We start from the raw sequence: 15954 nt of genomic DNA on the forward strand, positions 1-15954 counted from the left end.
CAAATACTAAAAAGTGGAATGTTACGAAAGTTAAAAGCAACTTTACTTCGGAAATTGCTGATAAGATTCTAGGAATTAGAATTTTCACAAATTTGAATGGTACGTTGAAACAAGACAGATTACGTTGGCTGCTTACAAATGATGGAAATTTTACGGTTAAATCAATGTACAGAAAACTGAAAAATCCTTCTTTGGCTTCCATTAATACTGATATAACTGTTTTTTGGAAATCTTTTTGGAAGTTGAATGTATCGCAAAGAATAAAAAATTTCTTATGGAAGTGTATTCATAATGCCTTACCTGTTAGGAAAAAACTGAGTGAACATATGGATGACATAGATATAAAATGCATTTTCTGTGATCATGAATGTGAATCTTTAAAGCACTTGTTTTTTGAATGCCCTTATGCTAAATCTGTGGCTTTGCTGCCTCCTGTGGTGGGTATAAATCATAGTAGTAATTTAGATTACTCTTCTGCACAAATGTATTCTAACTGGATAGCAGGTATATATGAAAACTCTGAGATAGAAATCCTGGCAACTAAATGTTGGTTGATTTGGAAAGAAAGATGTCTACGAATCTTTCAATCCAAATCAACTACAAGCATTCAACTATCTCTTGCTGTTCAGAGACACTTGGCTTTTTGGTCTCCTCTGAGACAATTAAAACAGGGAGTTATAAATAATACCACTTTTGTGTTACATAGTCATATTGATATAAATGCTAGTAGATGGTCAAAACCCCAAGAAAACCAACTCAAAATAAACTTTGATGCTTCTTGGTTTGATTCTTCTACTCCTGCTGGATATGGTATAATCCTGAGAGATGATACAGGTGGTACAATCCAAGCCACAGGTGGGACTTTCAGGGCCTCCACAGCAGAAGAAGCAGAGGCTCTGAGTATGCTGGAAACAACAAACTGGGCAAAAAGAATGGACCTAAAGAACTTCTCAGTGGAAGGTGATTGTCAGAGGCTCATCCTTTATGATCAGGACAAACAGAGCAACATCTTTTGGAGAAACAAAGCCATAGTATCTGAAGCTGTGAAGATTTTAAAGACATGTGAAAATTTTTTGGGTTTCATGTTTAAGAACAGGAAGGGCAATGAAGTGGCAGACACTTTGGCAAAAGAAGCGCGTACGCAAGAAATTCATAAACAACAATGGGTGCTGATGCCACATTTTTTAAATTCTGCTTTACTATCTGATGTTTGTTTTCCTAATTCTGCTAACTTTTCTAGCTTACAAAATGGAGTTAACATTATGTTGGTAGACACCAATATCTCAAATCCTCTGGATGAGATAAGGGAAACCAACATTTTAGATACCCGTATGTAATCTTTTTTTTTTCAATATAAGTAATTTTCAAAAAAAATAAATACGAGAGTCAAAGTCAAGCCCCAGACGAACTGGGCTAACCTAAGCTGGTCACATCCCCAGAATTAAATGCCCACAAACGCCCCAAAATTGGTATTTGCTCTGTGACTCGGCCATTTCGGTACAAAATATTGTGATCGATTTTGATCATGAACTTTAAATGTTGTTCATGATCACCCGAAAAGCAGAGCACTATGATTTGGCCCGGCCATGAGCTGGGCGTGCAGCATGCTGGAGGAACTATTCTTTCAGAATGATAAGAGTATGGTTGGTACACCATATAATTTTTGTCACCACACGATTTTTGTCTTCTTCTAACTGAATTTCAGAGGTCCATGTCTTATCACACAGTTGTTGATACAATGGTCGGTACAGAGCCATGCAAATTGCAATATGGCGTGAAAAAGGAAGAATCTTTCACCAACAAAATGAAATGTGTCACACCCTTAATCCCTTTTCTCTCCTATAAATGTCAACAAACACCAGTTGATAAGTCATCTCATTCCTTAGAAAACCCCCCTTCAATAAATTAATCCTAGCTTGTTAATGATGAAGTCTTCATCTTTAGTTTGTCTTGGTTTTTGCTTTCTTTTCGTGTTGAATGGTTGTTTAGGTCAGATAGAACAACAAGGTGGAGGATGGCAAACACAGCAACAACAGCAACAGTCACGCCATTATCAAGGTCAAAGTGAATGTCGAATTGAAAACTTAAATGCTCAAGAACCTAACCGTCGTGTTGAGTCCGAAGCTGGTGTTGTTGAGTTTTGGGATCAGAATAATGAACAATTCGAGTGTGCTGGTGTTGCTGTTACTCGATATATTATCCAACCTAGAGGACTTCTCTTGCCTTCTTTTGCAAATGCCCCTAGACTTGCCTACATTGTTGAAGGTATGTTCCCTTGTTACTCTTCGGATTTTATTTCATGTAATTTGTAAGAAGAATTACCTAAACGCTACAATATACTCATGCACTTACAATTCCAGGTAGGGGATTGACCGGAGCCCTTATCCCTGGCTGTCCTGAAACTTTTCACTCAATTCAACAGTCTCAGCAACTAAGAGGAAGCCAGCAACAGAGATCTAGAGATCAACATCAGAAGGTGCGTAGCATCAAACAAGGTGATGTTTTGGCTTTGCCTGCAGGAGTTTCTCATTGGTGCTACAATGAGGGTGAGACTCCACTTGTCGCTATCGTTGTTCACGACACAAGCAGCAACGCTAACCAGCTGGATCGCAACCTCAGGGTAAATGAATTGATCAATCCTTTTTGACTTGTTAGCAATGAATTATGTCACAGATATCTAATACACAAAATTGGTTAAAAAGACCAAAATCAACAATTCCTGGGTGAAAAAGACTCGTACATTTTGATACTGTTTAAATAGACAAAAATTAAAAAGATATTGTTCAAATGGACAAAAATATAAAAATAGCCAGGATGTAACCAGTTTCATCCTACCCATTTTCAAATATTTTTTCTTATTTTTAATTTATATCAGGATGCATCCAGTTTCATCTTTACTATTTTTTAAATTTAAGCCGCGATGAATCCAGTTTCATACTTGCTATTTTTTTTGTCAATTTCACCCATACTAATTTTTACTCTTCCATTTGAACCATAATTTAAAAAAATTTGGACAAATGACCCATTTTCCGAATCTAATACACGTGCATTCCTCTAGCAGTTCATAATTATATTTTCATAATACGAACAATAGCCAACTATACATGTGATATATATGCAGAGATTTCAAATAGCCGGAAGCCAGCAAACACAAACTAGCTCATATCAACAAAGACAACAACAACAACGTCAACAGGTAAGAGGTCAACAAGATGTCCCAGAAAACAACATCTTCAGTGGCTTCAATGTCGAAACTTTGGCCGAGGCTTTTGGAGTTAGCACCGAGACAGCAAGGAAACTACAAGGACAAAATGACCAGAGAGGTAACATTGTCTTTGTTGAAGGTGGGCTTCGAGTGGTAAGGCCACAACAAGGAGAAGAGGAGGAGGAACGAGAGCAACGTTACAGGACCACAAACGGGTTAGAGGAAACAATGTGCAGCATGAGATTCAAGCAGAACATTGCCAATCCAACAAGAGCTGATATTTACTCAGAAAAAGGTGGAAGAATCACTTCCCTCAACAGCCAGAAGTTACCCATCCTTAACTACATCCAAATGAGTGCTGAGAGAGGAGTTCTTTACCAGGTAAGAACATTTCTTAAAAGATTTCATTAGCAATCAAAATATTTACCATAACATAAGTAACTTTTGTCTCACAAAATGCATGATGTTGTGAGTGCAGAACGCTCTACTTGCACCACACTGGAACTTGAACGCCCACAGCGTGATGTACGTCACCAGAGGAAGTTGTAGGTGTCAAATTGTAGGTAGCCAAGGTCGCCAAGTTTTCAACGGCCAACTAAACCAAGGTCAAATGTTGGTTGTTCCTCAGAACTTCGCCGTGGTTAAACAGGCTGGAAATGAAGGATTTGAATGGGTATCATTCAAGACTAACGACAACGCTATGACAAGTCCATTGGTCGGTAAGACTTCCGTGTTAAGAGCAATGCCCGTAAGTGTGTTGATGAATGCTTACCAAATCTCAAGAGAAGAAGCACAGAGGTTGAAGAATAACAGAATGGAGGAAACAATGATACTTACTCCAGGATCTAGGTCTCAGTCTCAGACCAGGGCTTCTGCTTAAGCATATATATATATATAATGCATGTATGAGTGCCTTCTGTAACGAGTTAGTAGTAATAAGTCTGATCTTCATAAGACTGAAGTTGGTTTAACTTCTACGAGTCATGATGTCATAATAACTGGTAAGACTGATAATGAAATAATTTTTCTTCACCATCTTTTTACCGGCTTATATGCATGAGATAAGAATTTGTCAGTATCTGAAATATGCACTGGAATGATTTTTTCCGTGGGTTCTCAAACCATGGCTATGACCTAAAAGTTTACGTCAACTAAAGTTGAAAAAGAAATTCCTTTCTAACGAGTGTCATGCTAAATGTCCCTCGTGCATCTGAGTGTGCGTATATCTGGAGATGGGAATGGTGTTGCTGCAGAGTCTTTGACACAGGGTAAAGGCATTGCTGCTCTCGCAAAACATGGCCCGTTGTTAAAAGCCCATAATAATAAGATAATGGCAACCCGGTAAAATAAGAGCACCTTATTTGAGAAAACCCTAGCTGTACAGCAAGAATCAAAACACAATAATCACTTTGAGGAGAACATATATACAAATTGGGTAGGAGTGAAATATCGCACATGTTAGTAAGCATGCGAAGTGAAGACTATATAACTTAAACGAGGGAGATCGCACACAACAAGGTTGAGATGACGCACCAGATGATGTCAGCAAAGTCACGAGTAAAGTATGAAGATCTGTGCGAAGTGTAGTCTGTGCGAGAACGAGTGATTGTACATGAGCGAGTGTATCGCATAGAGATTCCGAAAATAAAGGATCTCTTAGCTGTCATCCACTATGTAAGATCTTATATAAAGAAGAGAGGTTATTACTTGTGGAAGAATTCTTTTAGTGAGTGTTAGATAAGAAATCAGGAGAGAGAAAGTAAATCTAGGAGCAAGTAAGATTGTTGTAATACTTGTATCCATCTTGTAAACCGACTTAAGTCTTGATAATCAATGAAGAGTTTAATGATGATTACCTAATATTGATTATAGTTATAGTGGAATGTGGTTGTGAGGAAACTTGTAACTACATTTTTGGTGCTAGAAACATGGATTAAACCTGTGACAAATCATGTTAGTAAATCCATTGAATCTTGGAAAAAGTAAGATCTGAAAATTGTGGAGAAAACTTTTAATTCTTTGAAATTAAAGATGGTGAGAATCAGATCTACTGTTGAGCAAGGAACAACGGCTAGAATGAGCAATAGAATCGGCAGAAAGAAGAAGAATTAGAAATCTTGATCACCAAGAGGAAAGAATAGAAGAAACTCAAGAAAATGAACTCCAACATGAACCTCAGCCCGAACAAGAGAGGAACAATGATATTAATTATGATAGAGTGAGTGTTCATACTTCGCAAACAAGTTCTACTGGAGAAGAAACACAAAGGACTGGAATACCAGGAAGGATTGATGGAAATGAAGAAGATATGACAATTGCAGAACTTAGACAAATATTGACTGCAGAACGGAGAAGAGATGACGAAGAGCGTGCGAATTTGACTCGTCAAAATAATGATCTGAGAGAAGAAAATCTTAGGTTACATGAACAGTGATCAAGAAGTGCTACAAGGTCAAGATCAAGGTCAAGCAGAAGTTCATCAAAACAAAGTCAATCTAACCGTGAAAATGATAGGGAAAGACATCGCATGGAAGTTATTGAAGAAAATTCGCAAGGAAATAACAATTCATAGGATTAACAGGAGAGCAAATGTACAATTCAAGATCGAGGAACTAAACGATATGAACATCCACGTGAGATTCTTCGTCGCACACATCATAATCTTGAAAGAGATGAAGATGATCCAAGACAACAGGAAGATGATGTTACATGGAAGAGAAATGGTGAGGAATCAGTATGAGAGTGAAGAGGAGATTACACGTGCGAGAGATGAAATAAATAGACAGAGAAGAAGAGAAGAAATTGAAAAGAGAGAATTGCAGGAAGCGTTACGTCAAAACAATCATGACAATAGATTAATACGACGCGAACGTTATCGCATGGATGATACATAACAAATAAGAGATGAAGAAGAGAGGCATTCTAGAGTGCATAATGATATGAACATTGAGAGAGAAAGGCGAAGGAGAAGAAGAGAAGAAGCTGAAGAATGCGAAATACAAGACGCAGTATGTCAGAATAACCATGAGAATAGACTGAGGAAAGCAAGATTAAAAATACCAATGCGAGAAGATTTAGATCAAACCTTAAGTGAAGAAATTTTAAGATAAATGGCAGAATTAAGAGAAATGATGGCTACACGAAGAAATGGTGGAAGGAGACAATTAGAAGAAGCAGTAGAAGAAGCAGTAGAAGAAGCAGTAGAAGAAGCTGGAAAAACTCCTTTTACAAGACAAATCCAAAGGCCAGCAATACTGTCCAAGTGCAACTTACTAGTGTTTACTAGTATATTTGATGGAAGTGCTTGTGAAATACAACATGTGAAATCCTACACCCGATCTCTATTGCAATGGGAAAATAATGATGCAGTCATGTGTAAATATTTTGCTGCGAGCTTGGTGGGAGAAGCTTTGAAATGGTTTGAAGGGATACTAGTAGAATCAATTGGGTCATTTCACCATTTACAGAACGTCTTTTTAGGACAATACATCAGCAATAATATGTCAAGACCTGGGATTGAGACAGCATTCGGACTTCGCAGAAGAACAAATGAGACTTTGCGTCATCCAACAACACGCTGGAGAACCATGTGTAGCGAAATTGGAAGAAGAGTAGATGAGCAACAACTTATTCTTGCATTTATCAATGCTCTCTTTGCTACAGATTTATTGTATACACAAATCTTTCAGATAAAGGATACGATAACAATGTCAGAATTGCGCGAATTTCAAGAAGAGTACATAGCACTTGAAGAGAAACAAAGATATATGGAGTCGTACCCAGTTGGAATACCAGATGCGAAGGGTGGAAATGCAAGTTTACTTCCAAGATTGACAAATACTTTTGTGAGTACATCGCAAGGGAATAAAGGAAGGAATGTTGCAGACATGGAAGAAAAACGGGTAGCCATGGGTAGTGCAGATCAAACAGAGTTTGAAAAGCAACATCAAAATCGCGGAGGTACTGATACGATTCAACCAGGAAGTTCTGGAGGTCCACAAACACACTATAATAAAAAAACTAGAAAAATAGTGTGGGAGCAGATAAATTTGCCAAAGTTGAATACCACAGTGGATAAGATATGGGAAGCTGCCATCCTAATGGAAGATATTCCAGAACCAGATAATACTGGAGACGAACCACCACCAGGGAGGAGGAGTAAAGAATTTTGTGTATATCATAGATTTCACGGTCACACAACAAGTAACTGCAGAAATGTAAGGAAAATCATATTAAGGATGATTGAACAGGAAAAGTTGAATCATTTCTTAGCACAACCAAAGAATTTGCCACCACCACCACGAAGGGGAAATGAGTATGGAGCGGATAATGGAAAGAATGTGCATATAGTTGAAGTAGGTGCGAAATCAAAGAACTTGTATTGTAATTCGATTATACATTCATTCAAGAATATAGAAGATTTCCATGATAATATCTTAAGTCGGGTGTATACGAGAGATGTTGAAGGCAAAGAGAACCTGAATCTTGTGAAAGTATCACCATTAAAAGAGTGGCAAAAAAAAGTTATCTCATTCAGTGCGGAAGAAACACCAGGCGGAGGAGAATCACATGAATGTCCATTGGTGGTAAAATTAGGAATTAATCCAAATCTGAAAGTAGAGGATGATGAAGAGGATGAAACAAATACATGGGCTATGAATAGAATACTAATAGATATTGGGAGTTCTGTTGATATCCTTTTCTATCACACATACAAAATTATGGGTGGAAGAGATGACGAGTTAATTCCTTCAACATACAAAATTTATGGATTTAATGGAGCTGCAAACAAGCCAAAAGGAGAAGTGACGAAGGGAATTCGCCTACAGAACCTATCAACGGACATTGTTTTCTGTGTAGTGGATGTCGAATCACCTTATAATGCTTTAATTGGTAGACCATGGTTGCACAGTATATTGGGGGTGGCATCGACATTTCATCAATGCATAAAGTTCACTTTGCCTAATGGCATTGGAATAATCAGAGGAGATATATTTGAAAGTAGGAATTGTCAAGAAATCGACATTGATAAGTGCGAAGAAGGAGAAAGTAAGCAAAGGAATTGGAAACAGTGTATTGCAGAGAGTCAAAGAGCTGACAAGTTAATACTAAAGGCAGTATATAAAGTTGAGGAATGCACAAACTTTTGTAGAAATTAAAGATGAGAAGTTAATTCTAAACAAATAAGCAGAATACTGAAGCAGAATCTTCTGCGAATAACAGTGCTAAGCGAATCAGACATATTGCTTCTATAGAAGAAGGAAGCATGCAGAGGCAGGAGTTCTATTTTCAAGACAAAAACAAAGGATACTAAGAATCTCGCATAGAGAACTAATATTCTGCAAAACATTTGCAAGGTTAAGGAGAGAAAAAGAGTAGTATGAGGAATGCACATGCTTTTCTTTATGCGAAACAAAAACAATAAAAAATCTTTGTATTAGAGTTGTGAAAACTCAAATATTGGAAATATGGAATGAAAAATTCAAATTTCATGTAGTGATATTACGTCAAACAAAAAAGAAATAGTTAAATCTTTAAATAAGACCTCAAAATAAGGCAACATAAATGATATTTATTATCAGATAGACTAGGAATCAGAATATGGCGTGCAACCTGTTCGCATACATGCAAGAGGCAGAAAAGTAAGACCTATCGCACGTCATAGTCGGAGAAACCTAGAAAGCATAACTCAAAGGAAAGCAACACCGACCTGGAACTTGAGTTATGGAGATTTGGGGTGAGAATAAACGAAAATGCCCATCCGGGAGAGGTACCTTAAATTTTCAGTCTAAGATAATAAACTTAGATTGAGAGACTAAGGTAAGAAAGTCTCTCCCAAGGAGTGCAGAAACTCGATCAGGGCCCCGAGGTACACGGTTGAGTCAAGAGTGCCCGGGGATTCTGGAGCGTACCTTTCCACTCTTGACAAGTCCTGACTATGATGCACTCGGTCCGAAGATACCCCACCTAGGGTGCAGTCTCGCAACCATAAACCTCATCGGTAGTGTATGTGAGATTGCGAAATCAACTGGTTGTTGAATTACCGGATGGGAAGAGCCATAACCTTAACCCGGTATAGGTAAGCTTCCTTGAAGGGGCAATCAGAGGGGAAGATAAGGACGGCACCCTCCATTAGGAAGCTGAATTGTGTTAAATGACGTAAATGTCATGAGACGTTTTACTCACGGGAGTATTAAGACTTGTCATATTTATGCGATAAAACCTGAAAAGGTAATAATACAAGAAAAAGGTAAGACGAGATCAATGGGTCGATACACTACAGTGTAAAGACTACCTGCGATCTCGTCGCACAGAAATAAGGAAACATAAGACCTTTACATAGGAAGGCAAAATAAGACCTCAGAAGAAAGATTACACATACTAATGATTATTTTAAATGAGAAAAAGAGAAAAAATTATCGAAGTTAATGCGATAATGTTCGCACAAGAAGAAGTTTATGATAAATGATATAAATCATACTTGGCCTATCAAGCTGCGTCAATTAACAAGAGGCAAGAATGGGAATGCAAAGGAAATGTTAATTTCCCCATTTAATAGTCTTATATACATGCGAGAAATAATATTTTCAGCATGAACACGAAGAAAAGAAGATTTGCATTAAAAAGATGAAAGTTAATATCTTCAAGATAAACAAAAAGAAAGAAGAATTTACAACAAAGGAATTTGTAACAAAAAAAATGAAGGATTAATCTTCATTTCCTTCATCTTCTCGCTCAGCATCAAAATCACTAACTTCTTCTTCAGAATCTTCATCTTCTCCATCACTGATTATAATATCAGGAATAGGTACATTTTCAGGAATCTCTGGAAACTTATACTTCGAGACAGGGTATTATTCTCTAGACAGACTCGTTTAACAACAGATATATGAGCGCGATTAACGTCATTGTTGCTGTTTGAAACCATACGGGTCCAGTTTTCCTTCAATTGATGGTACCTGAAGTTGCGAGTAGAAGATTCTTCTTCTTTAACAGTTAAGCGAGTTTCTAAATATCTAATTCTCTCAAGATAATCCTTCTCCTTCACTGCGAAATATGAGCAAGCAAGTTAAAACGGCGTAAGATGTTATTCTTGAAGTATGAACAAGTGTTAAAGAACAACAAATGACCTTCATAATTGGAAACAATGTTTGCGACCAATGCGGAATGCTCAGTCTGAAGGCTCACATTTACACCTAAATTATTCCTAGCATCATTGAGAACTCTAGCATCCAAACTAAATTCATCTTCACTCTCTACAAGCAGTTTAGATCAAATTGAATTTCTTTCTTCAATGAGTGTGTTCCTTTCGCTCAAAGCTGAATCACGTTCTTTCTTAACTTCAATAAGGGATTCTTGGAACTTTTCTAGTGCTTTCGCACCATTAAGAGTGATCTCATCTTTTTCAGTAATAAGTTTATTCCTCTTTGCTTCCAATACTTGAACTGTTTCTCTACTTTCATAAAGACGATGTTTAAAGCTATTGAATGAGGTTAATGCATTTCTATGGCTTTGCCTAAGGGTAGCATATTTCAACCTTAATTTTTCCAAGCTAAGGTTCTCAAATCCTTCAGTGAGATAATTATTTAGGGAAGAATTTAGATGCTCTAAGAGAATTTCAGCGTCAGGGAGATTAGCTGCTTCATCTGAAAGGTTATACAAGTTTTCGAACATAATAAAGTAAGAAGTGCGAATTATCGCATAAAAGAAGAAGAATGAAGAAAATGATAATTACATACCAATAAGTTCATTATTTCTTTCTCGAGACTGGCGAATCAGTTCAGAATTAGTTGACTTCTCCTCTGTAAGTTTTGCATTCTCATTTTCATCTTGAGAAGCTTCCTTTCATAATCCACAGAAACTGCATAAGACAAACGAGCTCCCTGTGAGAGTATAAAAGAAGCATTATGAGTAAAGGGAAGTAATACTAAAGGAAAAGTTAAAAATAAAGTTGAGAATATTACCATAGCGTTAAGTGTAAATTGGAGATCTGGGCTTATCGCAGAGGCAATTCCACGAAGAGATGAATCCTCCAAATTAGGAGTGATACATACATTTGAGACCATTTTAAAGGCACGATCAATTCCTTCATGATGAATAATAGTCAGCATATCCCTAGAAAAAAGGTTTGATAATTCTTTCGCGTACGAATCAATTGATGAATCTTCTTCAGGAGCGAGAGTGTCATCATTAGTGGATTCCGAACTTGAGGAAGAATCATATCTTTTGCGCTTCTTAGAGAGATCATCAATGGACGAAGTCGTTTTGGATGAAGACTTAGACACTGTTTTCTTCAGAATATTCTTACCCTTGCCCAAAGTCTTATCACCCAAAGATTTCACGTACGCGAATAACCAAGATAAGAAACAGAGGCAACAATATTGTTAAAATTAAAAAGGATGTTTCTTACTTTCTTATTCTGCGAATGTGAAATTTTGGCCTTCTTAGCATCCTGCAGATAAAAATACAGGAAAATAAGAAATTAGAAGAAAGCTTATGCGAAATTGAGAAAACTTACGCTAAAATTACATACCACTTTTTTGTCTCACTCTCGGACAATGCAATCTTCCAAGGTTGATAAGAGAAAGATTATTAGGAAACGGAAGATCAGAACCATCCTCAGCTTTACCAGAAATGTAGGGACCTTCTAAAATGGCAGGACAATTAAGACAACTTGAATCATTAGATCTGCGAGCACTGTTATTGGATTTGTCATTCCAGTCAACGTCTCGCATGATCCTGTTATCTTCAGCAATGCCGTCTTTTCTTCTTAAACGAACAACCCATTTGGTAGAGTTACTTTTCATAAGCCCAACGTAATAATGATTGAAGAAATTATCAAGAGTATATTCGGTGGAATCAATAACCTTATCGCAATAAAATTTGTTTCGGACTTCATAAGGGTAAGAAGACTCTAATCCAGCTGCGCGACGAGAATATTCTAATGCTATTCTAATCGCATCACCACTTAGATGAAATATTCCCCGTGCAAATCTCTCATCAGCAAGAATTTTATAGAAAAGAGGAGTTTCTGAGTTATATATAGGAATTGGAAGAATCTGAAGTTTCCCTAATGAAATAATGACTCTCTGATCATTCCACTGGTCAGAGTTGATCAAATCAAGATTAAGTTTGGAGGAATAATCAGTTGATGGAGGAAGAGAAATTGTATAACCTTTCGAATGAAGTTCGTCCTTTAATTTGGTAAACTCTGTCTCAATCTTTTTACCAGTAGGAGCCATTAAAGAATCAGAATGAAGGTTACTTGATGAAGATCAAAATCAATAAAAGAGACGATGAAGAACAGTAACAGAGAAAACGAAAAAGAGTAAAAGAAATAAAAAGAATGAAGAAGAAGATAAAGGAATATATATAGGAAAAGTATGTCCCGTTTTTCAAAATTCCTTCTCATTAATGCGAGAAAATGAATGTATAGAAACAAGCAGTTAAAAAGACGTGTCAAAAAATGAATGGTTAAAAAGACACGTGTAAACAAGGGAAGACGAAATTCCCGAAAATTGTCGGCAAAGCAAAATGTGAAAAGACAAGCATATGCAATAATATAAGGTGGGAGTTTCTCATATCGCTCACTCTGAAGAATAAGCGAAATGAGAAGAGGCAGAATGTAGGAGTGAAATATTGCACCTGTTAGTAAGCATGCGAAGTTAAGACTATATAACTTAAACGAGGGAGATCGCATACAACAAGGTTGAGATGACGCACCGGATGATGTCAGCAAAGTCACGAGTAAAGTATGAAGATCTGTGGGAAGTGTAGTCTGTGCGAGAACGAGTGATTGTACATGAGAGAGTGTATCGCATAGAGATTCCGAAAATAAAGGATCTCTTAGATGTCATCCACTATGTAAGATCTTATATAAAGAGGAGAGGTTATTACTTGTGGAAGAATTCTTTTAGTGAGTGTTAGATAAGAAATCAGGAGAGAGAAAGTAAATCTAAGAGCAAGTAAGATTGTTGTAATACTTGTATCCATCTTGTAAACCGACTTAAGTCTTGATAATCAATGAAGAGTTTAATGATGATTACCTAATATTAATTATAGTTATAGTGGAATGTGGTTGTGAGGAAACTTGCAACTACAAATTGCAGCAGCGTTCTTATTGATGGAGAATTTGAATTCAGATGTCGTTCTAGAAATACTCTCTCGATTACCCAAGACCAGGGAAGGTATCAAATCCAGCTTACAATGCAGAAAAATATGGGGAAACCCAAGACAGGTACGCTTTTCGCACTTATGCCTAGATATCGTTGTGATATCAAACTTGACTACAAAGAACTATGTTCTGAGATATTAAACTTTACTACTAGATTTTTACGACACAATTACAGATATACGCACTATTGGTATTAGGGCGTGGGACTTCAGCCTGGTTGGTTCTTGCAATGGTTTGGTATGTTACAAAACTCATGATTACACACTCGGTATTTTTATATACATTCTCAATCCCATCACTGGTGAACAAATTCGTCTTCCCAAGATGGTTCCACATTGCAAGTGTGCTGCATTCGGATATTGTCTCTCCATCAACCCCATCACTGGTGAAGAAATTTGTGCTCCCAAGATGATTCCATATTTCGGATGTGCTGGATTCGGATATTGTCACTCCACCAATGTGTACAAAGTTGTCCAGATTTGTTTCTTTGGAAATTCCAAGGACGCGTCGTAGTTTACACTCTTGGTGATGGCATGGGGTGGAGAAATTAGGAAAAACTACCTATGAGTTCCTGGAGTCGGGCATTTTTGCTCATGGGGCTCTTTACTGGTTAAATAAAAAATCTAAATATTCTGTTGTAGCTTTCGATATAGAAGATGAAACATTTCAAGATCTCCCATCACCACCTTGTCATCATATTCCATCTGATTCCTATATGAAAGTTAATCTTTAGTCGCTCGGAGGGAATCTGTACATGTGTCGTAGTTACTACAAGGAAGGTGAATGTATGATGGATGTATTTATATTCAAGAAGAAAAACATGAACGACTGTGCTACTCGTGTAAAAGAGCGTACATACTTTAACTCTTATAGGTGGATCAATGTGTTAGGCGGAAAATGGGATTCAGACTTGACCCAGAATTGTCAACTATTATCCCTGACAGAGAGTGAAATTCTGCTATTTCAGAATGGCGTTCTCTCTTGTTATCACCCTACAACTTTTAAGAAAATATGGTATGCTCGCGCAGGAGGAGATTTTTGTCAATCAGTTCCCTATATGCATAGCCTTGTTTCGTTGAAATATCTTGGGGAAGAGCTAGTCGATTCTGAAGATGAGGATCCATGTAAATGTTTACTTGCATTGCTTAAGTGAAGGCTAGGATGAGTGCTCGAATTCGAGTCGAGATGTCTACAATACTAAAATCTTCAATAATTTCACAATACATATTTTCTTTTATATCTTCAATGATTTCCATTTCCTAGTGACTTTGTATATATATGTTCTTTATAAGGATTAAGGAAGCGTTGAATAAACCGTTTAAGCCATTTTGGCTAGCCTGTTGACCTGTCAAGGTTCTTTATCTTCGCTTTAATTTTGATTCTGACTTGGATTTCTTTGTATTTCAATTTTTCATTTAATTCACTGTGAATTTGGTGCTGTTTGAAACCATTTTAATCGAGGATGCATGTGCATCTTCTTTAATGCCTTCCTTTCTGCGAGTGCATTTAGTAGTTATCCTCTTAAATAAGATTAGCTTGCTAGCATATATACCACGGGAAGAGTTAGTTTCCCTGCTATATAAACACGCTAATTATAACCGGGCAGGCAAGTGACGCACAATGATTGTGCATTACAGCTTGGTTGCAAAGTCAGTGCTCAGCCATAACGGCGCAATACTGCGTAGACTATCAAGTGTTGAGATAGCAAGACCTTGAAGGGTCGATGACGCGCAAAGGTGGCATAACACTGTAAGAAAGTTTGGCTAAGTAATGAAGTTTATTGGCCGACACAATGAAGCTTCATTAAGGGAAAGACAAGGCAAAGCCAAAGTTGTCAGATGCAACATGCGATGTTGGCATTAAGGAATATCCATGGAATTGAGTTGGCCCAAACTCAAGGATGATGCAAGAGTGAAGAATAGGCCAGGAGGTTGTGCATTAGTTCAAGGTTATCCAAAGATTGAATAATGCAAACAAGCTAGTACTGCAAGAGTGACATTGCTATTCTCAAGCAAATTGTCTAAGTGAAGCATATGACGCATATGTAACCAGGATGAGCTAAGGAAATGGCCAAGTCCAGTAAAGCGCAACAGTTGTGCAATATGGAGGCCAAGTGTAGTAAAGCGCAACACTGGTGCAATCCGAAAGACGAGTTCAGTAAAGCGCACCAGTTGCAATATGGCTTAAATGACGGTTAGGAGTTGGTTATTAGCTTCACAAGCATGCCAAACGCGCGAGATAAGATATAACAGTTATAAAGCAAGTTAATAAGCATGTGTGAAGGTTCATAACTTCTTAAGAACATTTTTTAAAGACTGAGGCGAGTTAGAGAAGAAAGTGGCCTAGTCGCCTTAGTTACTGGCGGCTACAAAACCGCTTTATGGGACAGATGGTTGTCCCATGCGTGTGGAACGGTTGTGCACAAATTTTGGCTAGTAAAGTTGTTTTATAAATAGTCCTAAGACATGGGAAAATCAGTAGGATTACATAGGAGATTGTGAGACTTAGTTGAGAGAGTTTTTATATGGCTAAGGCTTGGTTCAAGAGGAACAAGTCTGTGTAAGTCCCCAAGTGG

General features: G+C 37.4%; 2 protein-coding genes across 2 annotated transcripts; both read left to right on the forward strand.

Annotated features, from left to right (window-relative positions):
• The first annotated feature begins 1925 nt into the window (after positions 1-1925).
• LOC113329544 (legumin B-like) lies at positions 1926-4085 on the forward strand. Its single transcript, XM_026576402.1, has 4 exons — positions 1926-2265; positions 2361-2620; positions 3122-3586; positions 3684-4085. Exons 1-4 carry the CDS (start codon positions 1926-1928, stop codon positions 4083-4085), a joined length of 1467 nt encoding a protein of 488 aa, XP_026432187.1.
• A 2491-nt stretch (positions 4086-6576) lies between these two features.
• On the forward strand, positions 6577-8364 carry LOC113329617. The gene is made up of 2 exons (XM_026576473.1): positions 6577-7741; positions 7826-8364. The coding sequence occupies exons 1-2, from the start codon at positions 6577-6579 to the stop codon at positions 8362-8364; spliced, it is 1704 nt and encodes a 567-aa protein (XP_026432258.1).
• The last annotated feature ends 7590 nt before the right edge of the window (positions 8365-15954 follow it).

This window comes from Papaver somniferum, unplaced genomic scaffold, assembly GCF_003573695.1.
Source record: "Papaver somniferum cultivar HN1 unplaced genomic scaffold, ASM357369v1 unplaced-scaffold_117, whole genome shotgun sequence".
Lineage (NCBI taxonomy): Eukaryota > Viridiplantae > Streptophyta > Magnoliopsida > Ranunculales > Papaveraceae > Papaver > Papaver somniferum.